The sequence below is a fragment of the Struthio camelus genome, chromosome 9 (genome assembly GCF_040807025.1).
Source record: "Struthio camelus isolate bStrCam1 chromosome 9, bStrCam1.hap1, whole genome shotgun sequence".
Lineage (NCBI taxonomy): Eukaryota > Metazoa > Chordata > Aves > Struthioniformes > Struthionidae > Struthio > Struthio camelus.
The window spans coordinates 28,960,427-28,987,133 of NC_090950.1; the positions used below are offsets into that span (position 1 = coordinate 28,960,427).

Below are 26,707 nucleotides of genomic sequence, written 5' to 3' on the forward strand. Positions count from 1 at the left end.
TTGCTTTCCTATGTTGTCTAAGCAAAACTCAAGGAATAATATTGGAGAAAACAAGTCTTAAATATGTTGTTAAAAGAAGCCAGAAAGAAACTGAAAATTCTGCCTTCTCAAATTCAGAAATACCCCAAACCTGCTACACATACATACAAAAAAAGCGATAGAAAAAACAGATGCAAACAAGATCACAGGAACTGAAGTTCTTCCAAGGCTTGGAAAGACCATTCCCAGTTAACAAGTGCTTATGTTTGTATATTTAAAAAAAAAAAAACAACCCCACTGTACATATGGTATAGTTTCAAAGTTTCAGTCCTGATAGGCATCAGGATCTTTCTAGAAGCAGCTAATTGTCCACTGGTCCCATCAAGGTCATCATGAGTTTAGATTTCTGACATACATAGTAGATTAGAAACACTATGCACTATTAAGCAATTACTTGTTTGGATGTAATGGTGGTAATGCTGTAGAACTGCAGGGCTGAAGTACATAAATAAATAAAGGAAAAGATGTCTTCTGACCAATAGTTCAGCTATTTGGGTAAAAGTGAATGCAACCACAATGCTTAACTTCCTTCTTCTGCAAGGAATATTATTTGTCATTATTATTTCTTCCTGAAAGAACAGTCTTAAGACCTGAAAAATATTTCTCACAGCTTACTGTAATTTTTAAACACTTGGCTAAGACAAAAATCCTTTATAACACAGGAAGTCAATTCTTATTAACCTAAAAGCCAGATGCATTTAACTCATGAGCTAGTAGCAATACAAATTTTTCTTTTCCAGTCCCATAGATACAGTTGCTGCACAATAATTTGAAAAAATACTAAAACGCAAGTGGATAACTCATTCAGTTTTCATCATATTAGCCACAGTCTGCAGTTTTCACAATCGTTAGCTTTGAAGTATATGAAACAAAGCAGGATGTGACCTTACACACCACATAAGAACAATTCCTTATCAAATATTTTATTAAGGCCACCAAATGAGATATTCAGAATTTTTCCACCTCAAAACAGCTAGAAAAGAACATAACTGTTGCACAACAAAAATAGGACAGGTTTTGGCAACACTGCCAAGGACTAGCTACTTTTAAATGCTGTATCTGGGTTGAGGGAGCAACAAGTAGAACGTGTGCGTTTGTGTACGTGTGCAAGAGATTAATATAGAAAGAGCGAAGCCTTTGGTTTTTGAAGCAATGCAATCTAATGTAGCTTTACTTTTTCACAAAACGCACAGAATATCTTATTATTTACATATGTTTAGTATAATATGTGATCACCTTCAAAAACGAAATTTGGGTGAGAGAAAATAAAGAAAGATCACATCATTCTTTCAAAGAAGATCTCCTAATAACCACGTTAAGCTATTTAAGGAATAAAAGAAATGAAACATACTCCTAATGTGATTGATGCAGTTTATTTACAACTCTGCCTTTGTGTATTGCTTTAAATTTTACATAGCAAGTAGAGAGGAAAAGTAAGACCAAATCTTTACCCTTATTATGTAGCTGTAGGATTTTCTTCCATCTCGCAGCTGCTAGTTTCATTATCTCCCATACGTGATTTTACATGATTTTCCTAAGATAAGCAAGTTCTATTCATGAATGGGAAGCTATTCAGAACTATTAAATTGCATTAGGTGAATGATTACTAAGAGGAAAATAGAATCTACATTCTTCATTTTCAATTGTGTTAATATCTACAGGGGAAAGGAAATGTATTTTTTCTGTCAAGTCAATCATTTAAAAATTAGAAAGTATTTCTTCTCCTCCTGTAGGAATGCATGTGACAAACTATTTCCACCCAACCTCCATGAACCTTTCTTTATCAAGTACACAGGACTAACAGTACGCAAAAGACACAAAGCAAACAAGAATTTGAAGTATTTTTCCAACTTTAACTACTCTGGTCTTTTCCATGTATTTCAGGGAAAAATACAAAGTTATAAACAGCCAGTTGTGAACAATGATAAGATATGTACTTCCCTACCATCCATAAATTATGCTGACATGTAACCACCTCTATTTACTGTAGAGATATACAACTGTATATAAAATAAAGAAAGCTTGGCATTAATTATTAAATCCATGTTTACACACTAATTTCTAATTATTTTGGCCATATAGCATCATGAAGATGAGGGCAGCCTAAACACTGACCATAGGACAGAGGTACTTGATAATAATTCATATTCACTAGGTATTTTATAAAGACAGAATAATATATTGCCTACACAGAACATGGACTCTTAGAAATTACTTTAAAAGGTGTTCAACCATGTCAAAAGTACATCTTCATAGATGAAGAGCAACCACAGAGCAAACTTGAAATTGAGAAAAAACAAGAAAGTAATTTTCCAGCAACCTATCTAAAGAGCCAAGACTAGCTAGATTTTAGATCTTAATGTGAAAAATGCTACTAGCACTAACTGTTCTCCATTACGTTCTGCAAGACAACAATAGAAGTGGAATTAAGCTACATGTAAGCCCATGACATTTGTATCTATAGAATAAATTTAGAAAAAGGCTGCAATGCTTTAACATTCACTTTTTTAATAAGTCAGCTGACCAAAAAAAAACCAAAACCAAAATAAAAAACCCCAAAGCATGCTTAACAACTTAGCGCACTTCACAGCTCAGAGGTGTGTTAATCCCAGTCATTTCTGGAATCAATCTTTTCATGTGAGCCAGCAGTGTTGTAGCTAAAGCATTTAATAGCCCAGGCACACAAGACTGTGTAGATTAAAAAAGTAGGTAAGTAGCTGGGTGGTGACTTCAAGAATACTGATTTAAAATAAAACAAATAAACTAAACCATCTTGAACTGACTACAGAATGTGAAAACATAGGATGAAGAGACTGTGTGGTCAAGATAACTTTTGGAACTCATGTCTGCATTTAACATAACCTTAACACTGCCACAGACCTTCCCCTTGTGTTCTCCTAGCTGCTTCATGTAATTCCACAGACAAGTGTTAGATCTGTCTTAAACTAGAGGCCCTTAGAGTCAAAACATGTTGAGAACCTCTCCAAATTACAATTCAAAACCAGCCACAGAGGAAGTTTATCCAGTCCCTTGCTTACAGATTCATATACTTGCAATATGAGATTGCTCTGATTGAGCAAAAAACAGATTATAGTGCTCATCAGTTATGTAAGTAGGCCCTTTCCCCTGCAGATATTAAAACAATTGAAAATAAAGAATATAGATTCTATTTTACTCTTGATAATCATTCACCTAACTAGTCCTGAATAGCTTTCCATTCACAGACAGAACTCACTTATCACATGGCAAAGGTAAGATAACCCTTACGGTTTCTTTTTTTTCTCTTAAAAGGAAGATTTGGGTTGCCTTCTGCCTTCCTTACTTCTGTAAGACACATATGCTTGCTATACCTAACTACTCATTACTGAAAATACCCATATATTTGTTATCCAAATCTGATAACCAAAGGTAACATCAAACAAGGGAGATCTTTCTGGGCTTTTATCAGAGAAAAATGATTCAAAAGATTAAACAGCATCTTTCCATCATTACCCTTGCTGTACAGGGGGATTTGAGATCTCTAGTGCACACCCATGCATTTTACAATGCAGCAGAAATTTAAAGACTTCTTCTTGCTGTATCTTTTGATTTTAGGTTTCTTTTAATTCCAATTCTCTCTCTTCCCCCCATCCAACACCATTGAAACCAAACCAAGAAGAGGCAGAAAAAGAACCCACTCCTTCCTAAGCATAAGCAATTGTTTCAAACTTACTTGCTCTCCCCGCTAAGTCTTGAGAGCCCTACTTTCAGCTTTCCATCAAAACACGCAATTCATCTTTTACGCTTTGCCAACTTCAAATTCCCTTTTGGGAGGATATGAAGAAAATAACTTGGAAAAATGTGGTATTCTTAACTTCATCTTGTGTTATGCAAATATTTGTTAGCTACATGTCTTTCTCAAGTTCAGTTACACAGGTGATACTCAAACTACCTTGAATTTTTTTTTCATGAACATTTAGCTACGTAATTTTTTTTCTCCTGTTATTTTCCCCACATGGGTTAGAAAGAACAGAATGAAGAAAGCTGAGCCTTAGGTAAACTACACAGATTTTCAAATATCTAAAAAAGCTATACCCTAGACCATAGAAGTACCAATCTGTTGTGGGGTAAACGTATCTTAAAACTTGCATTATTAAGGTAAGGGATTATTTAATACAATATCTAACCCTAAAGGGGTTAGGTAAAAGGGTAAAACCTCCCTTAAAGAAAAAGGGTAACAACAACCATTCCTTCTCTCTCCCTCGCATCCTAGAGGGTAACTCCTCATCACACTCAAGCAAGCTTACAGCTACAACAGTTCTGAAAATCGTGAAGGAAATGAAAATAGTGAAGTATAAATCTGGTCTAAGACCTCCCTGCTTAAAAAAAATACAGAACTTAGGAAATATAGCTGATAGAGGGAGAGAGATAGTTTAGAATATTCTATTTTAGAAGCTTTGTGGCTTTATTTTAAAACACTGATTTCACAGAAAAGATAAAATGCCATAGACAAGCATAGACAGCATAAAATGCCATAGACAAGCATAAAATGCCATAGACAAGCATAAAATGCCATAGACAAGCATAAAATGCCATAGACAAGCATGTACCTCAATCTATAAGATGACATTTTGGTAAAGTTTCTCATCTAAGCAGGGTGGCATAGTTTTTCATCAAACTAAAGTACTGGTCCTTTCAAAACTGGTAAGATAAAAGACTTGGTGTATCAAAGATAAGAGGCAATTAATGAAACATTTCAAGCATATCATGCAAGTTACAGGACTGATCCTTTAACAGCCAGATATATTAAATATTTGACACACTGATCATACATAGATCTGATTACAACAAGAACTGGTGGGGAAAAGGGAAAAAATTTGTACACACAAGGAAGTGCAATAATCCAGGTGTCCTTCTAAGTGTTCTTGCTTACCTATGTGAAGCGTGTTTTGAATTGTTAACATATGTGGGTATATGTGCATGATATGTACGTTCAGAAAGACAGATGTCAGAAGTCTTCCCACTTTGCCATTTCACTGCTACTAGGAGTCACAGATAATGCTTCTTAAGTTTAATCAGTTGCATACTCATTCACCTGCTTGCATCAGAATTTGGGCCTTGTTAATATTAGGCCACGCTAGCCAGTAATTTAAAAAAAAAGTTTTTGTCCTGACGTATGCAAAATGCAGATACAAACCTAAAACTGAATTACACACTTCAACAATATTAAATTCATTTTAAATACAATTAAAAATTCAAGTCTAAAGCTTTTCAGTAACACAGCTGTTTCTAGCAAATAACGTGCAAGTTTATTTAAATTTCTTAATGGACAAAAAATGAAATACTCTGTATATGGCAGGTATATATACTATGTATATGTTTTATGAGCACTGAAATGCTTTACAATGTTGTTATAAGTAAAAGGGAGGATACCATAAGATAAAGCTGGAACTTCTGCTTTTAGACAAAAAGGATTATTCACAGTCACAAAGTTCATAACAAACAGAGTCATGGGTCAAACGGTCAGGGCACGCAAGCATTTTAACTGAGAAGGGAAAGAGTAGCTGCTGTAAATATCCGTATAAAAGTTTACCCAAAATCTTCATGCGTAATTGGACCTTCCTGGGGACTAGGAGATGGCCAGGTAATTCATTAAAATATATCTTCCAATCTTTTTCCCTGTGATTTCCGACGAAAGGAAAAACCCGTGCCTCAAAGGAGGGAAGCCCGTCAGGACAGGGCTTCAGAAGTACAGCTCTATTCGGGCAGCTACCAGAAGAGCCGCACAGACCTGTACTCTATCACCCCCTCCGGCACGAACGAGTTTTTAAGTACTGCTGCAGCACTTAACCACAGAATCACTGGGAGACAAAGCGCCCGTACCACAATAAAGACGCTGCGAAGGGGAGCTGAGCGTCTCCTCAGAGGCGCGGTTCTCGCCTCCGCCGAGGAGAGCGGACGCGCTCCCGGGCGCCACAGGCGGGTGCAGACGCGCACAACGGATGACTTAACAGCAGCAGGTTTTATATCTATTCCCCCGCCCCCCCCGCACCCCTTTCTCTAACTTCTCCTGCCGGCGGGGAAACACCTTCCTCCCTCACCGCCTCCGTCCCTGCCGCGGCGGGAGGGAAGGCGGCGCGCGATGCCTCCCCTCAGGCGCTAACGGACGGGCTCGCGCGGGGAGCGCCGCTCCCCGCGGCCGTTACCGCCACCGAGCGACGGCGGCGGAGAGCTTCCCACAACCTACGGGACGAAACCACGCTGAGGAAACCTCCCTCCCCAAGCGCTGGCAGGGAAGGGACGAGCACACTCACCGCCCCCGGTACTGCTGCTGCTGCCGCCACAGCCATCCAACCGACACGCCCCCGCCCGCTCACCTGCCAGCGCACCCGCCGCTCCGCCGCGGGCAGTGTCCGCCGCGCCTCGGACACCGCCTGGATATTCTTCCCTACCCCACCCCGCCCCGCCCCGCCCCGCAGAAGCTCCGCCCCCTCCTCCCGCCCCGCGCTCCGATTGGGCGCCCCCTCCAACCTACTCCTCCTCCAGGTCTCCGCCCCCCCCTCCCCTCCCCCCGGGCCGAGCGCCGTGTTGCATTGTGGGACGCGTGGTGGCTGGCGGCGGACTACAAATCCCAGGAGCCTGCGCGGCTGCTGGCTAGTTCCGGGCAACGCCTGGTGTGTGGTAACAGCAGCAGACTCTTCCTTCTCGCAGGCACTTCCGGCGCGGCGACGAAGCCCACTCAGGAGCGCTGGGGGCTCGGCGGGGCGGGGGGGGGGACGGTAAGGTGCCGGGTTGCTGTTGGCGCGTGCCCGCGGGGTCTCGCGCGCGCTGCGGGAGGGCCAGGTTTGGGGTCTGTGTGTGTGTGGGGGGGGGGTCGTTAGTGTGTTTGCGTAGGGCCTCGTTCTCCTTTCCAGGCTGCGCTCCGCTAGGAGCGTAAAACGCCTTCGAGCATTGGGGCCTGGCTGAGGGGCGCGGGGGGGGCGGCCGAGCGGCGGGGGCCGCCGGCAGCGCCGCCCTGAGGTGAGCGCGGGGCGGGCGGACGGGCGGGCCTCGCCGTGCGGCGCGGAGTGAGGGAGGCGCCCCCCCTCTCGTCCCTTCCCCTCGCCTCCCCGCCCGGCCGCGGGGGTCTGGCCCGGGCAGGCAGGTGACCGGTTTCCCCTTGGTCTGAGGCCTGGTGCAGGCTCCTACTTCTCGCCGCACTTCCCTCTCCCGCGGCCTTCCAGGGCCCTCCCGTGCTGCGGCGGGAGCCGGAGGGGGGGTGCCCGCCGCCAGCCCCCCCCCCCCCCCGGTCCGGCAGCCGTCTTCGGCAGGACGCCCGGGCCTGGCAGAGGCAGGCCCGGATGTGTATTTTTAGCTCGTCCTAACGCTTGCGAGGAGCATTGTCAGGTGGCTTGGCCCCGCTGCGGAGCGGGAGCGCTCCGGCGGTGCGGGCAGGGTTTCGCTAGGCGGGGGGGGGGGTGGGAGGAAAAGCGTTTCTCTTCCTCCTCCCCCCCCCCCCCAAAAAAAAAAAAACACTGTAAAAGGGGCAGCTCTGCGGCTGCCCTGCTCGAAGCCAAACGTGACCGTGCCCGGCAGCCCGGGCTCAGCTGGCCGGCAGCGCTGTGCGGGGCTGCTGCAACAACAGTCTGGAGGGACAGTGAACGCTGAAGGATCCCTCTAAACTGCTCATTTAACTGGTGACTTGGCTTGGTGCCCGCAGCTTACAGGTGTTGGGGGTGCGGGTAGATGGCTGAAACCTTGGGCCAGGTTTTGTGTTTTTGCTGTATCAGAGGAAGTAGTTGCCTTCTGTTATTCATTTACTTGTTGGAACATGTTTGTGTGTTTGAAAGTGGTTTTGGTTGTATCTAGTTTCTTGGAGTATTTGATAAAAGAGTAGAGACAGAAATATTATGTTTACCTTCAAGTTCCCAAAGGGGAGGTGGGGAAGAGCTTGAAAGAGAAGCTGACATACGTTGTTTCCATTATGTATCCTAAGAGTCGTGACCTGTGTCAGTTATAATATTTTTAATTTAGGTAACTAATGAAATTGGGGTGCAGTCCAGGAGGCTATTCTTGTTCCTCCTGTGGCAAGCACAAAAAGTAGATATGTTAGGAAAACTAAACCATTCTCACTTTGAAGTTCAGCATTGCAGAAGAATGTGAATTAATTGTAAGAGTGATTTCAGAATAAGTTTATATTAAGATTTTTTTTAAAGTTGATCTAGCAGTAGACTAGTTGGGTTTATTGTGAATTGCTTGTGTGACTTCTGAATCACTCATAAGAATCGCGGTAATATAATGCATAAGCAGTTAAACTTGAGTTCACTCTGACAAAGCATAAGTGGCTATAGTGTATTTCAGCGAGTGTTTGGAAACTGCAAATCTCTTCAGTAGAATGTGTTTTAAAGAGCCTTTTAAAACTTGAGTGCTATCTTTTGATGATACTCTTTCTGTTATCTTTTCAGGGAAACTACTGGATATACAAATTAGAATGTGGAACTATTGCAGCAGAGTGCCTTTTTAACTTTCATGTTTTTTCTACTGGTTTTTGGAATACAGAAGTTGTCATCCTAGTTGAACTGTATGTTAATTCCAGTGAATGGTCTGAAAGTGAATGTTGAAACTTAAATTTTGAAATCGCTTCTAATTTTTAAAATCAAGCCTATTGGGCATAATGTTTTGTGCTATTCAATCTCTCTTATATAATTCAGTATTTCTTGGTGTAATATCAGGTTTTTGTAGGTCCCAGACAATACTGGAAAACATACTTGCAACACTAAGCATTTCGGAGGAGGGAGGAGGAAAGATCACAGTGGCAGAAAAGTGAACAAAATGAACTTTAAAAACAGTGCAGAAATACTACACTGAGATTTTTTTCATGTGTTGCTACCACTTTCAGACAGCACAGTGGAGACGATTTGTAATGCTCAGACTTGGCTTTTCAGTCCTCATCCCTCTTCCTGCCCCCAATACACACGTTAACCTTTTTCTCCTTACTTGCCTCATTGCAAGGAAAAAATCTTCACGTTTTTTTCCTTTTTTCCTCCCTTTCTCCAGGTGGCTAGCGTGCTGCACAGGGAATGAAAGTAGAGCTAAAGGTGATGTTTTCTTCAGTGTAAGCCTTTGGTTTCTCTAGTGGTTGCAGTAACTAAAAGTAGAAACCCATGTTTGTCAGCTAGATTCAGCGGTGGGTTTTGGATTTTTTTTTTCCTGTTTGTTTTCAGAGAAGGTGAGGTATTTCTCCGCAATATGTAGAAATAGTTTTTCTTGCTTGCCATTCAGAAAGTTGAAGCCAAGGCCTTCAGAAAGTGAATGACAAGGAATTAACTTCCAAATATCTCAAGCCAGCCAGCCTTACCTTCTTAGTATTCTTATTTAGACAAAGCCTTGTTTGCTTGAAAGATCACCTACTTCAGTGTTTTCTGGCAGTCTTTTTGCAAATGCTTACTGCATCATAAAGTCACTTAAATTTTTGAAAGAAGAAAAGTAGTTCTATATCTTAAGTACAAAGCTTAAAATCTTTGTTCTGTGTGCTTTTAAGTTATACAATGGGAAATGATTACAATCTAATTGAAGTATAGTGCTAGCAGGCAAGTTAATGTCTGAAAAGGAAAAAGTGTTTTTTAACTATTTTGAATGGCCATTAATAAGGGAAGCATAATAAAGCAACCAAACTGTGTGGGGTATGTATACAGTTAAAACAATATACTCTATTCCCTCCTGACTTGTAAATTTGTACTTGCACTTAGTTAATTAAAGAGACTTTCTTTTCGAAGAAATTCTTGACTTTGTGCATGTTGGATTTACAAATACAGGCCAAACTTTTTGTCTCTGTGAATACAGTGTACTATTCCTACTAACTGCTATTCCCCCTGCCCTTTCTTCTTGAGCAGAAATCAAGATTTTTTTTTTGGTAGAATGGGGATTTTTGGAGGGCTTTTTCTTTAACCTGATGTTCTTGAATCCTCACTGCAACAGGTGGAACAGAATTCTGGGCAATAAGGACAGCTTTTACCAACAAAGATAGTCATAATTTTGGTTCTACCCTAGAAGCCCACTATTGAAATAATCAATCTGATTGATTGGGGCTTTCTTAAAAGGAAGATTGTGGTTAGGCATTAATGCCTAGGTGCTTAAGGTTTTCCTGGAGAATGGGATAAAGACAGCATTATACTGGTATAGGTAGGTCTACTGGTGGCAGGATGTCAGTCCTGAGTTATGCCAGTTGATAATGTTTCTGTTATTTAAAAAGGGAAAAAAAAACTTTAGCCTTATAATTCAGAGGCTATGCTCTCTTTAAACGCAATTTCAAAAGCTAGTATTAAACAAACACCTTTCTTATGTTCATAGATATCTCACTGGCTTTTGCACTGGTCAATGAGCAAATGCAAGTTTTGGGAAGATTACTGTAGACTGCGGTGGTATTCTCATTAAGTAGCTCTGTTTTTCTGCTACTTGATTTAGAGCTTGATCAAAAATCTGTCAGTGACAGATTAGAGAAAGCAACCTTTTACTTTGTTTACTATTAACAGTAGTTGTAAAATTCGGGAAGTGGTGTTTGCTATATTGCTATATATTCTTTTTCGCTTACAGGAAGTTTAGCTTAAGGATTTTTTTTTGACACAGTTGAGCAGAATTATTTAAAATGTCTTAGGGTCCCTTGCATCTGTTTTGTTCATTCTCTCTGACTGATTTCATCTGATGTAACATAAAGCATGACTTTTGTTATACCTATTGGCTAACAGCCTATGTTTGAATCTGTGGGACCACTGCAATAAAAATCAGGTTTATATGCAGTTTATATTTGGTAGTCTGTGCTTATTCCCAGACAGTAGATCTGACTGTTGTCTTGCTTTCTCAGACTAGTTAGCAAGTTTTATGCCAGTTGAGAAGCACCTTTGTGTGTCTTTTGATAGCAATTTGCTGGGATTTTTCTGAGGTAAATTAGCGCAGAACTACTGAGCTGTTCTAACATCACAGTTTTTACATTCTCAGGAAGATGGAATACAATTCTGTGAAAACAAGTTAAATGGCTAATGGAGCTGGTGTAAACTTATTTCAGTTAAGACTGTTCTGAGATTCTAGTGAACTGCAGTTAAACTTTCAGAAGACCGTGTTGCCATAAGTCTCAGTGCTATGCACGTAACAGCTCTTGATCACAGACCAAAAGAAATGTTAGAGGTGCATGATAATTTTTGTTTAACTTTGGCTTTAGCCAGGCCCTTCCGAAGGCTTGCGGACTTTGTAATAATTTATCTGAATAATAGAGCTGATTTCTGTTTCTATAGTGATTCATGTATCCATATGGATATATTCTATATCCATAATCAGGATTGAGACCTCCTTCTAAGATAATATTTGTATGTGTTTCAGCGCAGCTATGGCAAACTAACTTTCTGTAAGACAAATGACTTGTGTTTTTCTGGAAAGGCTCTATTCCCTGCTATTTTTCTGTTATGAAAGACTACAGTACACCTGAATTCCATATAAAAGATGGAAAGATGTCTCTCCCCAGTTAGGAAAAGACATAGTGTGGCAATATTAAGTCAGATACACTAGATAATTGAGTGTCACGTTATTATGCAGTTATCTTCTGGAAAATGGGAAGCTTTACCGGCAACCAGGGCTACTGATGTCTTGAATATGTATTTCTCTTAGGCTGACAACAAAAGTACTTTTTTTGTTGTGTGTGCATGGTTTTAAACTGCCTCTTGTCTTCAGTCACAACACTTGTATCTTTTATATTACTATAAATCCAAGTTTTGTTTTTTGAGCGTTGGTATCTGATAGAGATGATTGTGTATATTTGTTTCTATATGGCAGATTAAACTGTGCCATAGATGAGTAACAATAGTTTATGGCTGTTCAGGAGTGAATGGGTTGTTCATTGTAGGCCATGATATAGTAATTTTTATAATCATAAAACATCTTCAGTTAGCATTTTTTCCTTGTGAGTATTGCTAACTGGTAAACAGTCTAATTTTATCTAACAGTTGGTGTTATGCTTCTTCCCAAGATCAAAAATCTTGTTTTGGGAAGACTAGAACAATGTTCAGTTACATGATACAACTGTCTTAAACTAAGCTAAAAATCTATTGATGACACTGTTTTGGGTAGAAACTTGCAGTAAATTAATCTGGAAATGCCCTCCTCAGAGATCATCCTTGGTATAGTATGCCACTTGAATATTTCTTTCTACTGAACTTGCACAAACATGGAATTAAAAAGTAAGACAGACAGCTTCCCTACCCTTTAGGTACTTGAGTTATTTAGTACAGGGAATGTGCATCTATAATAAATAGGACAGCTTGTGCTTGCAGTTGTGAATGGAGACTTGTTTAGACTAGTGTTTTCTCATGTCATATTTGAGTAGATGTTGCATGATTTTGTAACTTCGAAACAAGTTCTTTAAAGATTCAACTTTGTGGTATGAGGAATACTCCTTTGTATTCTTCTATGTTCTTGACAGCTGTAAAATAGCTGCTGGTAAGTGATATAAATGTGAGAATCCTAATTTTGCAGTTCTGTCCATGTGGACATTCCTCATATGTTCAGGTCCCTTTTTAAAATTGCAGTAGACCTTTTTTGTGGCTGTAAGAACCTGCCTCTGTATGTCATGATGAAGGGCTTGAATAATACATGAAATGAAGATTTTAAAAAAAAGGCAATAGGTAATTCATGTCAGAAGACTTGCATAAAGAATGGTCACTTCTTACCATAGTCATACTTAATTTTTTCAAATCTTCTCTTAACTATGGGACTGTTTCTGCAATATGACTAGTTTTTTACTTGATTTTTCACTTTTTGGTTAAACTCAAGCCACCTACTCGCATGTTTAGTTATGACATGCATGGTATTTGTAGTCATCCAAGTTCCTCTCTGTGCTTTCTGTAACTGATAACAAATTTCCCTTTGAATAATTACGGTTAACTGTTATATACCTTTTCTGGGAAAAATGAACACTACTTTTTTTCTATTTAAATGTTTTCATGCAGAAGACTTTTAGCCACTGCAAAGCATAAGCAGGAATATATCTGGAAAAACATTTTGGCCTTTTTAACCTATTCAAACCACTGAGAAGTGACACTGATTACTGTAGTAGCTTATGTTATTTCTTAAATTCCCTTTGTGTTGTCTTTACACTAAAATACTAATTCAGTACTTAAATATATGAATACCTGATGTGAAGAATTCTCCCAGCAATTGGGAAAATTAAGAATGAGTCAAGAAAGTAAATTGATTTCTGTGGATCTTTAATCCCAACTTGGACTTTAAGTCTATAAACTCAAATATGTTATGTAAAATATTCTAAAAAAAATCTTGACCTGTTAAACAAAAGATATAGCATACTTTTACAGAAACTTCTTATGAGCCACAGGGTGACCTTTTTTCCCCACATCGCTTCTGAGTCTTAGCAGTGATGGCTCCGTGTTGGAGAGAATGAGCTGGACAGGGTGGAGAGCTTCCAAAAACTAGGTTCAGTTACTGGAACAATTTTCTATTGAGTTAACATAGCTGTTAACACAGCTGATACACCCTGAATGGAAACAAGACTTCTGCTTATATGAAAACAAAGATGTAGTATTCAGAACTCAAATGGGTAGGAAGCAGGCACTGATATTTGTATTCTGTAATATTTGTTAGTGTTCTTTTCAACAGAATCATAGCTTGCTACAAATACTATGTGTTTTAGGTTATGAATGTAGTTTTAATACTAACTGTATTGAAATATATTTTTTAGTATTTTGGGTTTACAGTGTTTAATGCTTTTAAAGCTTTTCACATATGGGTTGTCAGGAATCTAGTGCTGTTGTGCATATGAAATGAAATCACTAATTTCAGGATAATGAATTATATAAGGACTTAAGCTGAAGCTTTTCAGTAGTACCTTGCTGAAGATACATGCTCATTTAATGAATTTGAACTAGGGTTTTGAAACTGCATTAAGTAGAAACATATTTACTTAAACTCTTGCCGTAGAATAATTCCTACATCCCGGTCAACAGTGAACTTAATGTTGTTCTGTGCCTTTTCATTTTTAGAAACTTCAGTCATTAGCGGTCTTATTTTTTTTCCCTTCACGCGTCCTAAGGACAACATATTTTTTCAAGTTCTTTAAGTATTCTTGCACAACGCGGAAAAAGAAGAAACGCTTCAGTGAATGAGGAGTTTTATGCTTCTATAGCATTTTTCTTGAGAAGTGGGTCTTTGAATGAGGATGACAATGGAAGAGATGAAGAATGAAGCAGAGACCACTTCTATGGTTTCCATGCCACTTTATGCTGTTATGTACCCCGTCTTTAATGAGGTAAGCAACATGTTTTTGCTTTAGAATGCAGTAAACCCATTTACATTGGGAAATATGATCACAGCAGTAGGTTGCCCATCTTGATGTGGAAAGCTTTTTGCCACACTACTAACGCGATCTTTCTATGTTTTTTTTAAAATCCTTTCCATGAAGGCAACACTTCAGATTCTTCAAAGATTGCTAGTTAACTTGGCCCTGATCTCTTTTCCTTAACTCTTGCAGTAGACGAGAGTTTTCACCAAAGACATTGATTGATAGTGCACAATATAGGAGTTAAAGGTGAGCTGGTAAAATAATCATCTCAGAAGGAACTGTACTTTCAAGAAAAACATAATTTTAACATTTCTTTATTGTAAATTTGGGCTTTTCCCAGAGTTTTCAGCTATAATAGTTGCAGATATGATATAGCTTTAGTAATTTCTGCATTTTGTGACAAGAAATAATTAGTTACCTGTGAACAGCTTGATATCTTTTATTTTGTTGCTAATGGTTGTAATTTAATAGGATATTTTTTTCTGCAAGTACTGGAGGTGGTCAGGATGTTTTCAAAAGCTTCTTTGGAACTGCAGCTGCAGACTGGACAAAATCAAAACATGTCCAGTGATATGTTTGGGTGTTTTATACTTTTATTTAGGGAGGAAGTCTTTACCTTTGGGAGCAAACTTCTTATCATTCAGATGAGACCAATTATTCAGATTCTTTTGTCTATTTCCTTTTACATTAGGCTCTATAAAGTAAGACCTGAGTACTTGACTTGTTTTGTTCTGATAACATTAGAATTGCTAATCATTCTAAACTTTCATTGCAGCTAGAAAGAGTAAATCTATCTGCAGCTCAGACACTGAGAGCAGCTTTTATTAAGGTGAGCAGTGACTCGTATTAAGGAATGATTATTTGGAATGTAAAATATCTGTAATGAAGCTTAAAATAACTTTCAGCTGTCTTACTTCCTTATACTGTCTTGTTTTAAGACTGTTTTGTTCTTAATCCATAGTCTTAAATGCGTATGTGTATCTGTATAAACATATCTGCAGACAATTGCATATAAGTTTGACAAATATGGCTGTACGTGTTATGAATAGAAGTCTGAAAGATTTAAGGCGTGGCTTGTATAAAATTGCTCAATATACCTATCTTATCTGTGTTATACAAATGCTTAAACGAGGGGGCGGTCAGTCAAGGCAGGGCAAAAATGGCAAAGGTAACAAATTTTTGTCTACACATGACAAGGTTATTTAGAGTAGATGTTTGTGGGAAAGTAGGCATGTAGCAAACTGCAAAAATGATTTGCAAAATGAATGGATTTGGGATTATTTTTATTATGTGGCTGAGAGAGAGGTTCAGTGTTTGGCATACTTGCATCCAGCAGTAAATAGAAAAAAAGATGCTTCTCCTTTTAAAAATGCATAATAATAATTCTAAATCTTTAGGAATTGATTCTTTCCTAGTGCTTTATTTATAAGTGGCAGTGACTTTTTTCTTTAAACAAAAAATAACTATATACATAATATACCATCTTAGCATGTGAGCAGTGTAAATAAATAATGTTTCCCTGTCTCTACATTTAAATCTAACTGTACCTAGACAATCTTAATTCTCAACTAGAGTTCTTATATGTTAAAACAAAGTTTTTTAAAACTGGTGGTAAAGAGCTGAGCAGAATGCAAGTAGTGTAAAAATGAAGATGCTGAAGGAAATGGCAGTGCTGGAAAAGTCCCCCTCGTTCTTATTTTCACAGCATAATCTTTTGATAGCAGCACAGGTCGTGTGAATACCTTCAGTGTTAGTCTAGTTCGGTTTGACTTAGATATCTGTTCTCAAACAAGAGAGTGGCTCTTCCAAAAAAGCAAACGAGATGTTTGAGCATATGGTGTGATTTGTAAGATGCCAGCTTACAAAATCTCATGTGGAAATGGGGTGAAATACCTGTGCGTGACACAAAGTAAGGTATTGTATGTACTGGAATTTAATTCACTCAAAGTTTGTTTATAGGAGTAAAACAAAGAACGTGGAGAACTTCATTACAGAGTATTTCTTATTCAAACTGAAATGAATGGAAAAGCTTATCGGCAAAGTTGCTTATGCAAAGCCACTAATTTAATTTAAGAAAAATGGGCATTGTAGTAGAAGAGTGGTGTACAAGGTAACCGACTTGTTTAAGCCCATTAGACTTTAAAAGTTTCTAGCAAACTCCTGCTATATATGAAGTATGTTGCATCAAAGTCTGCCTTTGTGCTTACAGTATTCAAGTCTGCATGTCTAAATAAAAATCTTTGCAATGCAGGCTGAAAAAGAAAATCCAGGTCTCACACAGGACATAATTATGAAAATTCTGGAGAAAAAAAGTGTGGATGTAAACTTTACAGAGTCTCTTCTGCGTATGGCAGCTGATGATGTAGAAGGTAAAATCTCATCCCTTATGTTGATTGTGTATATTCTTAATTATACTGTTACCTAGGAACATGCATTTCTCTATATTTTCAAAAATTCTTTTTCTTAATAGCCTTCCTATTATGTAGCATAGTAGAAGAATAGTAGTACTTTCTGAATACCTCTTTCAGAAGTTAAATCTCCCAAGCATGCTTGACTAACGAGAAAAAAAGAAAATGAATGTGTAGAACTTTGTGTGGGGAAGTGTGTAGTTTGCCTTTTGCAATTTAAACAACCAGAAAAAAGCAAATATGGAGGGAGAGGATAAAACTTGCCTTTCTTTTCCGTGCTTCAAATTACTAGTCGTAGTTATACAAGCAAAGAGCAGCTTGAAGTTCTTTTTAATGTTGCATTTGATTAATGTAATGTTGTCAGTGTCTCACTCCGATAAAATAAGATTGCTCAAATTTCTAATAATAATGGTATTTGTGCTATGTTTCTGTTGATGCAAAGTGTATCTGTTGCAGTTTTGTGGGTGTGGCTATTTGTGGTGCTCACCTTGAGATGAGACACAGGGATACAGCTGTATTTTGTGAAGTAGCAGTTTTAGCTATCACTAGAAACTTGAAGAAAAACTAATGGTATATATGAATGTTCTCCTTGTTAGAATATATGATTGAAAGACCAGAACCAGAATTCCAAGACCTGAATGAAAAGGCACGAGCACTTAAACAGATTCTTAGTAAGATTCCTGATGAGATAAATGACAGAGTGAGATTTCTTCAGACAATCAAGTACGTACTCTATTATATATTTATTTGCAGGTCAGGATTAAAACACTTTGTCCTTCACCATGACAAACTAAAAACCAGTTGTGTGCTGGTACTTGCTGAGGCAAGTGTTTCCTGGGGAGCATGGCTAGGTCAAGTCAGGGTGACCAATGCTGTGTTTTAAATAAACTAAATGTCTGTGCACAGTTCACAAGAAGCATTAGTTTCTTTTTCATTAATTTGGCTTAGGCTGAACTTCCCTGTGGCCAGATAAAACTTAATTTCCAACACTCATGAAAAACTGATTTAAAATCAGTTTTTCTCATGTAAGAAATAGTTTGTGGTGACATTCATATAACGTTGCATAGCATATCAGATTCTGAATCTGTTTATAATATACCACCTCTGCTATTACAGATTTAATTAAAATGGCTGTACAAAGTTATAATATTACTACTGTGATATTTGTCTTGAAGTCCTAGGAAATCACTCTATACCTGTGTCAAATTCTGTAGCTCATGTCTGTGAGGTATAAAATAGTAAATGTGCTAGGAGATGTTTTCTTGACATAATATATATGAACAATGAAAAATTAAACCTTTAAAATGATAGCACCTTAATTGCACTATTGTAATTCTAGTTAACTTCTGTAACTCCTGTCATTGTAATGGTACGTGGAACACATTGATATGAAGCTATATAGCTACCTTCGGAGAACTTAACAGCGTTTGTTTAATGGAAATTGGGTATTTAATTTCCTTTGGTTTCATATGTGTATTCGTTTGCTCCCTTTTATACTGCAAATTGTATGTGTACATACTGCTGCCTAAGTACTGTTGTGATGGAAGGACTCAAAGGTCTCTTCAAGAACAGAATTGGTTATGCAGTATTATGCAACCTTTTTAAATTACATAAGGTTTTTATAGTTTTGCCTCTTATCCGTCTAGTAATGGATTTCTTAAAAATCAACTTTCCTTTGTCCTTCCCTCAAAAACAATTCTTCTCCTAGCCCTTCACACTAGGGGATTCTGTCTCCTTGGAGTACAGGTAAAGAGCAGATAATAGGATCTGGAACTTCCTAAAGGGAATCTGCCATTGATGCAGAGAAACTGTCAGCAATAGATTTATCTCGGGACTGTCTTTCTTATGTTGTTACTGCATGCATGGATTCCTTTCCCTTTCTTGCTAGGGATCAAATGAACAGATTGTATAGTCAGTCTCTGACAGCAGAGTGTGGGAGGGGTTCTACCTCCTGCAGAGAATTCTTAAAAAGACAAATTCATTTAGTGAAAATGCTTGGTAAATCAGCTAGTTCACCTGACCTAGTTTTTACTTGTACATTAGTCTTTTCTCTCCCCCCCGCAACCCTTGCCTGTTAGTCCTTTTCTAATACTAAGGGCGTTTTGCTTTTTGGAATTTGTAGCTTTCAGCAAGGAGTTGGAAGTGTGTGAATTTCCCTTCCTAAGATAAAAGTCAGAGAATTTGTATATCTGAAGATTGCAAAGAACACTTACAGAATCACAAATGTTAAATATGAAACAAAAGGTCAGACAAAGATATTGTATTCGTGTGAAGTCTTAAGCTTGGTTTATCGGATGGCTCGCAATTAATTTTGGATTCACTGTACTTAAATGACATTGCAAAAATACATCAGCAATCTCAGAAGCAAGAAATTACTTTGTAGCACTGTAGCAGAAAAGTACCTGAGCATCTGTACACTCTGCCTGCTGAGTAGAAAATGATCTTAAATACTCTGAAATGCAAAAGATTATCAAATATTTTAATAAAGGTAATGCATAATATCCCTACAAAGCTACAACTCTGACTCTCCTGATGTTATTGGCACACCCTAATGGTGCTTAGTAAGGGAATGGAGAATTTTAATGCAGGGTATTGGTTACTACTCTTCAATACAGCAAGAAGGAATGCTAAGCTTTATTAAGGGTGGATCCTTCTGATCGGTTTGAATTACATAGCAATACCTTTGCTACTCTTTGGGGAGGGATGGGGGAGATCTGTTTACTAGCACTGAAGTCTCCCTTAAGACTCTCTTCATTCTGTTGATGCTTCTGTGATGCTAAGCACAAAACTCTTCGACATAGAGAATGACTCTTAAAAGTGTGGGGGGAAAAAAAACTGAAGGATCAAACGTGTTTAGGTCTGAATGTTCAAACAGTTGTAGAAGATGCTAGCAGCTCTGCTTCCATTTGAAAGTAGCTTGATCCTTGCATATAGAAGAGTGAATAGAGTTGAGTGTTTTTAATAAGATCCCCGTGTTACTAGTCAGAATTTACCTTACTGATACCTAACTTGAATTATCTTGTAACTTGACAGACTCTTTGCATTTGATCTCACTACATCCTATCTGACATTCATTCTACAAAGTAGAGAATATTTTAAGAAATATGATTTGACTGCTTGTAGGAGGGGATTAAATTCCAACCTTTAATTAGGATAATTTGAGGATATTACAACTATCTTTTTATTGCCAAATAGGGACATCGCGAGTGCAATAAAGGAACTTCTTGACACAGTAAATAATGTCTTCAAGAAATATCAATACCAGAACCGGAGGGTATGTGAAATACTTCTTTATACAGCACTTTTAATAGTATAAGAGGAAGCGTATCCTTATGATCAAAGGATGAGTAGGAGAGCTTAACTGGTCAATGATAGAATGCGTAGCCAAAGAAAACTTCAAATAGACATATTGCTTTAGCAAGAAGATTGTTTTATGAAAAGTCTGTTTTGTAGGAACAGGATCATTTCTCTGTATGTCTTCTAAAATGTTTAAATTCCTATATGTACATATTCTTAACCTATTTTCCTCTCTTTTTTAACTTATTAAAGACCCTCACTGTGGCCAACAGTGTGAAGAGACTACTATTGTTTTTTTGTTTTCTTAGGCACTTGAGCACCAAAAGAAAGAGTTTGTAAAATACTCCAAAAGTTTCAGTGATACTCTGAAAACCTACTTTAAAGATGGAAAGTGAGTATGCTTTTTGTAATGATGAACTGTGTACTTAAGGAGGAAAAAAACCCTTGTATTTGACTAACTGGCATGCTTGGAAAATTCAGATAAGCTTTTAGGCATAAACCACCTTCCTCAGGACTTGTCTAATTTTTTTTCTCCACCTAGGTTCTAAGTGTGTCCTCAGACCATCGTGGCTGCTTTAAAATAGTATTCCTTTTGTAATGCAGTTGTGGGAAGGGGAAATTATTTTGTGAGACCGTACAACATCCACTTACAGTATTAGCTTTGAAATCTTATGCATGTAGGTAAATTGCACAGCCTGATATCGTGTTCTTCTGCTTATATACAGGGAAAAACTCATGAATACTTTATTTGGAAAAAAAAACTTCTCTATTTCAAAATGCCATTTGCAGAACATTATACATCTGTGCAGTGTTTTTAGGTGACTTAACTATTTATTGTCCTTTCTTCATAGCTATTTAATGTGTTGTAATATTTGAAGTGACTCAGCAGATTAATTTTTTTATGTTCTAATTAGTAGTTTAGTCAATTAAGTGAGGCTTTTAGCCATGGTTTGGGATGATGAGCTTATACCCCTAAAGTTATATATATAGATTTTGACAGTACCAAAGTGTGTTCCGCATAATGCTGTTTTACAGAAGAGAATTAACTTACATTTCTGGTCTTGCTGAATTTAGCAAAGACTAAGCGTGTTCAGAGGATAGTGCATTACTAAAGGAAAGAACTTTTAAGAGACCTTGCCCCTATCAAAGGGCTGATGTTTCTTTTATCTCATTGAAATCGTGGCTAAACTTGTATATGCCACCAAAAAGGGGGTGGTAGGCCTTGGTAGCTTTGACTACTGCATGTCCTCTAGATGTATAGATAAGTGTTCACATGACCTAGGTCAAAACAGTATGTCAGGTGATTAGGAAGAACCATTTGTCTGAAATTTGGGGGAGTGGTGGTGTATGTCTGCATACCCCAAGCGTACTGAAAGAGACCAGCTTTAAGCCCTATGTGAAGTGAATACTGTGCCATGTGTGGTGGGCATAAGGTTTAAACTGCCTTAGCTATTACACATATGGCAAGGAGTCTCACATAAAACTTGAATTCCTTATCCTTCTGGTATAAGAATTTAACTGTGTCAGAACTGCATGCCATGTAAGATGCCGTGGCCCCACCAGAAAGTAACAGCACTAAACAAGATACAGTCATACTTGCAGATACAATTACTTATTTAAAAAGTCGGTGGCCCTACACGTCTTATCTTTATGTTAAGAAACAAAATAGTGTGTTGCTTCCATATGTTTGCACATTCAGTATTTGTTGCAGAAAGAGTTGAAAATTCTGAAATTACTAGGGAATGGAGTGTTCAGCTCTGGTGTGTGTGGGGTGGGGGAGGCATTTAGTAACCATCTGTGCAACTCTTTTTAGTTAGACCCCCCCCCCCCCCCCAAAGTGAAATAATTGAGAAAATCTTTAAGTTCCTGCCTATAAATAGAAGACCTGTTTGCACAGGTAAATCTAGAAAGACTGTCTATTTGCCAACTGTAAACTTAAGGTAGACCACAAAATCATGAAACATATCAAGATGCTTCTGCTTTGCAAAGCCTAGATACTGACATATTTAGTTACCCAGATTTAATACTATATTTTGTTCAATGGCATGACACACTTCTAAAGATGTCTGAAGTAATATCTTTTTCTGTTCTAACAGGGCAATAAATGTGTTCATAAGTGCCAACCGACTAATTCATCAAACCAACTTGATACTCCAGACCTTCAAAACTGTGGCCTGAAAACTGTATATGTTGAGTTGTACTTTTCAATGGTGGATAGGGTACCTTTATATGTAAATTTTAAAGTTTTGACTGTATAAATTATCAGCCCCTCTTGAAGGGGCCTAATGCAGGATTTTGAATGGGATTATTGCCATCTTACACCATATTTTTGTAAAACATTGTAGCTTAATCATAATCTCACAATGAAGATTTTGCATCACTTTTTGCTATTATCATTCTTTTCAGAATTATAAGCCAAAAGAATTTACGCCTTAATGTGTCATTATGTAACATTCCTTATAAGAATTGTAAATATTTGGTGTTCTGTTTCTGACATTTTAACTTGAAAGCGAAAAACTGCAAGATTATGTATTTAACAATATTGGTGGCAAATATTCAATAAATAGTTTACATCTGTTAGACTGTCCTTTTGTATGTGAACAAAAATGCGTAACATCTTTCTAGAACTGCGGAACATAGATTAAATGGAAGAAATTCAATTATTGGGTGCTTAAGGCCACTGGCAGTTTAAATCAGCATAAAAGTGAGTTTTTTCTTCTAAAGCTGGGATTGTGACTGTGATCCAATATTGGACTAGAATACCAGAAACGTTGTTTAAAGTACCTTTGGCAAAATTAGAAAGGATGCCGGAAGTAAGGTGTTTTTTGATAGAAATTAACCCCACTTCTTTAATTTTTTGTTGTTGGCAGATTAGCAGACTTTACTCCTAGGATATTCCAGGATTTTGAGTACAGAATTATTTTTTTAAAATGTGTATCTGAATATGCAGCAAATGGTCACGTTTAATACTGTAAGACAACTAGTTTTTATATCGGTACCCTTGGCGGGGAGGGGAGAGCACTCTTCTAGGTAATACCAGTGATGTTTGTGCTATGCATGCCATAGAAGGCTTTTTTTAAGGACTTAAATCGTGTGAGACCTGAGGGTTAAATTTCATTGTTATGCAGATGGTGAAGAACTGCTGGACATCTTACTGTGGTTTCATGGCAACATTTCACATGTTTTACTGAATACTTTGCATGCCCCTTCCAAATGCAAGTTGAGTTTATTTTGAAATGCAAATCATCTTCATAGAATTAACTTCTAAAACTTATTTAATCTTTACATTGAAATAACTCGTAAATTTAGGGAAGAATCTGAAGTAGTTTATAAAGCTGTAGAAGCTGTAGGAGGATCACTTCAGACTGGAAGAGCCTTTGTAAGGTGTTTTCCTTAGGTGCTAATGATGAAGAAAATGTATGGCCAGACATTCTTTGCACACTGTGGCCTTGTGCTGTCCTGCTCATTTGGGGCAAGCACTTTACCCAGTACCAACAGTACTGAAATATAACAAAGATGTGAAGGAGGGTTTTGAGTGAAAATGAGTTCTTGGGAACATATGTTTTGAATTTCATGATTACCTAAAACTATCCACAACTCGGGCTGTTTTCTGCTGTGGCAGAAGTGTGTTGATGGTGGTATCTTGTGTTTCTAGCAAATACTGAGCTTTGGTATACAAAGGTATATGTACACTGTTTATAATACTTAAAACTTTATATGGTATCTATTAAAGCTGGACATGCTAAACTCATTTTTTGGAAAGTGATAGAAGTGTTGTTAGCAGTTAGGAAGGAGGCAGTTGGTCTAATTTAGAATAATACTTAATTTGCATCTTTGAATTCTGTAGCTAGAAAGGTTTACTAGTCTTCCTTGTGGAAGATGCTAACTTACTAATTAAGACCTAGTACCAAAGGGCTTAACTAAAACTAGTTGTGTGGATGTAAGAGAAAGACATGCAATTTTTGATACTTAGCTTGCACTGAAAATATTTGCTGTTGGGAACTGTACTCAGTTAACGGTGGCTATTAGGAGTGACCTATGACAGCTTGGGTTATGCTTCATGAATTGGACCCAGTTCTAATAAAACTGAGTTTGCACTGCCTGAATCGAGAGGAACAATAACGATAGGAACAATAGCTGGTGCTGGCCAGCCGCCTTAGTGGTGGAATGATAATAGTGTGTTTACATACACTTTTTTTGAACTACCTGCAGAAAAAGTATGGGGGTGTGTGTACAAGCACACATTTTTTTGACTTCTGTCCTAAACAGAATGATGTGTTTATGTCCTGGTAATTGATTCCTTGAAGTTAGAATCAAAGGCCGTCAAGAAACGAACTCTTTCAGTTCTTGCAAACATCTTTATCAGGTAAAGGTATCTAGTATAGCAATAAGCATCAGGTAGTCTGACCAATGCATTTTGTTTTATGTTTGTAACCTTATTGTGGGTTTTTGTTGTTACCCTTAAAAATAGAAAATTACTCATTTTAATCACTGTCTGATAATGGGAAAACTTAAACTGATATATTTAGGTCACATTCTTTCCTTGCATACAGTGAGTCCATATCTAGTGGTCTTACAGACTTGGTCTTTTCCCCTGGGTAAGAGCTGGGGTATAGATCTGTCTGAATTTTACTGTGATTTTGCACTTTATGTTCAAGTTGTCTGAGTAGCTAGTGATAAGTTTCTGTTTAAAGAGATTTCTAATTCAGCAGCTAAAGTACTACTAATTGCTGTTACAAAATTTCTGCTGTAAATGTAGGTTAGAACTGATAACATGTTGTTAACACACAAATCAATCTAATAAAATTAAAGCTTTGCATATTTGGTATCTTTAGGAAGCAAAAAAAAATGACTTGTCTTAATTACTTGATTTGTTTTGATGGTTCTTTCTCAGTCTATAAAGAAGTGAAGAAAAGTTTACACAGAACTTGGTCTAAAAGATTTTTGTTTTAATATTCCCCAAATGAATTTTTTAACCAACTTATAAAATGTGCAAGGTGCCTAGTTCAGTGTAAGCCTTCTCTTGAGCTGGCATCATCAAGTGGCAGCTATGAAGTTTCTTGAGAGAACTTGCTGGGCCCTGGTGTCTGTCTCATCTTTTGATTTTTAACAAAGATACCATATGTTTACTTTATGAATTGAATGGGGAATGGAAGGAGAGGAAAGTTATCTAGATGATCTCACCACAAATCTGAGTTTGATTATTCCATTATGAAAAGAATGAAAAGGGAGATGAAATAAATGCAACTCTGAAAACTTGTGATGCTAGTAACCATTGCTGGTACTGCAGTCATTATCACTTACCTTTGGAGCAGACACCAGCTGTTCTGCTCAAAAATATTGCTTTGTTATAGGAGTCTTTTGGGAGCTGCCCAAACCACTGTACTACTCAGTCTGGCCCTATCTTCCTGCAGGACTATTCTGATCTTTCTGAAAAGGGTATTGCAGGGGCCCTCTACTCGTGGACTGTGTAGGAACTGTTCTGGCTTTGTATAGGATTCAGAGCATTAGTTTACTTTGCTGTTTTTCACTTCAGTGGTCCTGTTTTTCCTCTTGCAGTCTTCTGAGCAGATGTTACTTTGAAAAGACTAATAGGAAAGGTACTTCAGGAACAGAACCACTTACTAGTTGCAGCCTTAAAGCTAGAAGGAAAAAAGGGCTAAAAATGCTCCAAGATTAAGTTTATCTTTCTGTTACAGAGAGGAACAATATTACACAATGGTCACTGTTTTGTCAAGTTGTGTTATATAAGACCATCTTTTTATCCTCATTTCTCTTATTAGAAGTAATTTAAAAACAGTTAGGGGGGCCTTTTCAAATATGGAAGCCTAATATAAAGCATAAATTTAATTTATCAGAAAGTATCAACTAACCTTGTCCATAAAGTTTTTTTTCCCTCTTCCTCACTTTAGTTTTCTAATTTATTATGGGGAACTAAGTGTATCCCATCCCCAGCTTCACTTTTCAAAGATAAATAATTCCAAGTTCTTGGTCTGTCTTAAAAATAGCAGAAGTATAAGCATTGCTAAACTTTTTCCTTCAAGGCTGAAACGAAACTCTTTGTCCTTATGTTTGTAGCACAAAGTTGAATTTTTGCCACAGAGGAGCTGCCATCTCCACAAGTGGAGGAATAGGGCTTGGCTGTTTTAGAGACCTTTTTTTTTCCTGGTGGTGAGATCCCTTCTCAAATTCCTTATCCCTTCTGCCCCCTTGCTTGTATGATCTTGTGTGATCTTATATGATCAAGATTTAAAGCATAATTTCTGAGACAATGCGAAGTGATCCTGACCCACATAAAACACAAGATGGTTTTCTAGCCGAATGCCATAAGGATCTTCTCTGTGATCTCTTCTTTTGCACCTTCTTGTTCACCCTGACCCAAGTATGGCATGCAGCAGGCCATCTACAGGCAGGCATCTATAGGCAACACGTCATGTCAAGGACTTATGTAGTATGTACTGGTAGTGAGAGAGAAAACAAGTGGAAAATGGGGGAGCAGGGGAATGCTGTGACCTGACCGCTTTGGGGGCAGTGAGCCTGGCTTGCAGGGAGTGTTAGGCCTATAGGACTTTTGGAAGCCTGAAGCTCCTGCAGGCTTTAGAATATCACACTTTGCTATTTTTTTCATTCTGTTGTCCTGTGCAACAGTGTAACTTGCTGATCT

At 38.1% G+C, this 26,707-nt stretch overlaps 2 protein-coding genes across 15 annotated transcripts in view; one reads left to right on the plus strand and one right to left on the minus strand.

Annotated features, from left to right (window-relative positions):
• The window catches only part of SERPINI1 (serpin family I member 1), a 55,730-nt gene extending 49,214 nt beyond the window's left edge, over nucleotides 1–6,516 (minus strand). The window contains exon 1 of one of the 5 annotated variants that reach the window (XM_068954961.1): nucleotides 6,400–6,516. Coding sequence is in view for 1 of the 5 variants with exons in the window: in XM_068954959.1 (XP_068811060.1) it covers nucleotides 6,333–6,368 (36 nt within the window). In the remaining 4 variants the exon portion in view is untranslated. Of the gene's footprint in view, nucleotides 1–5,611; nucleotides 5,786–6,332 lie in introns of those variants that run through there. The other 4 variants (XM_068954960.1, XM_068954959.1, XM_068954962.1 and 1 more) reach the window with 4 other exon arrangements.
• Nucleotides 6,517–6,585: 69 nt separating this feature from the next.
• Nucleotides 6,586–22,623, plus strand: PDCD10 (programmed cell death 10). 10 transcript variants are annotated; one of them, XM_068954969.1, is made up of 10 exons: nucleotides 6,733–6,797; nucleotides 8,463–8,578; nucleotides 9,055–9,095; nucleotides 14,040–14,305; nucleotides 15,114–15,167; nucleotides 16,590–16,707; nucleotides 17,343–17,469; nucleotides 19,942–20,020; nucleotides 20,352–20,434; nucleotides 22,140–22,623. In XM_068954969.1, the coding sequence occupies exons 4-10, from the start codon at nucleotides 14,210–14,212 to the stop codon at nucleotides 22,219–22,221; spliced, it is 639 nt and encodes a 212-aa protein (XP_068811070.1). In that variant the 5' UTR covers nucleotides 6,733–6,797; nucleotides 8,463–8,578; nucleotides 9,055–9,095; nucleotides 14,040–14,209; the 3' UTR covers nucleotides 22,222–22,623. The 10 variants fall into 10 exon arrangements, with proteins under 10 accessions (XP_068811066.1, XP_068811068.1, XP_068811069.1 ...); XM_068954968.1 differs by lacking the exon at nucleotides 9,055–9,095 and having other exon boundaries at nucleotides 6,681–6,797; XM_068954970.1 differs by lacking the exon at nucleotides 8,463–8,578 and having other exon boundaries at nucleotides 6,791–6,861.
• The last annotated feature ends 4,084 nt before the right edge of the window (nucleotides 22,624–26,707 follow it).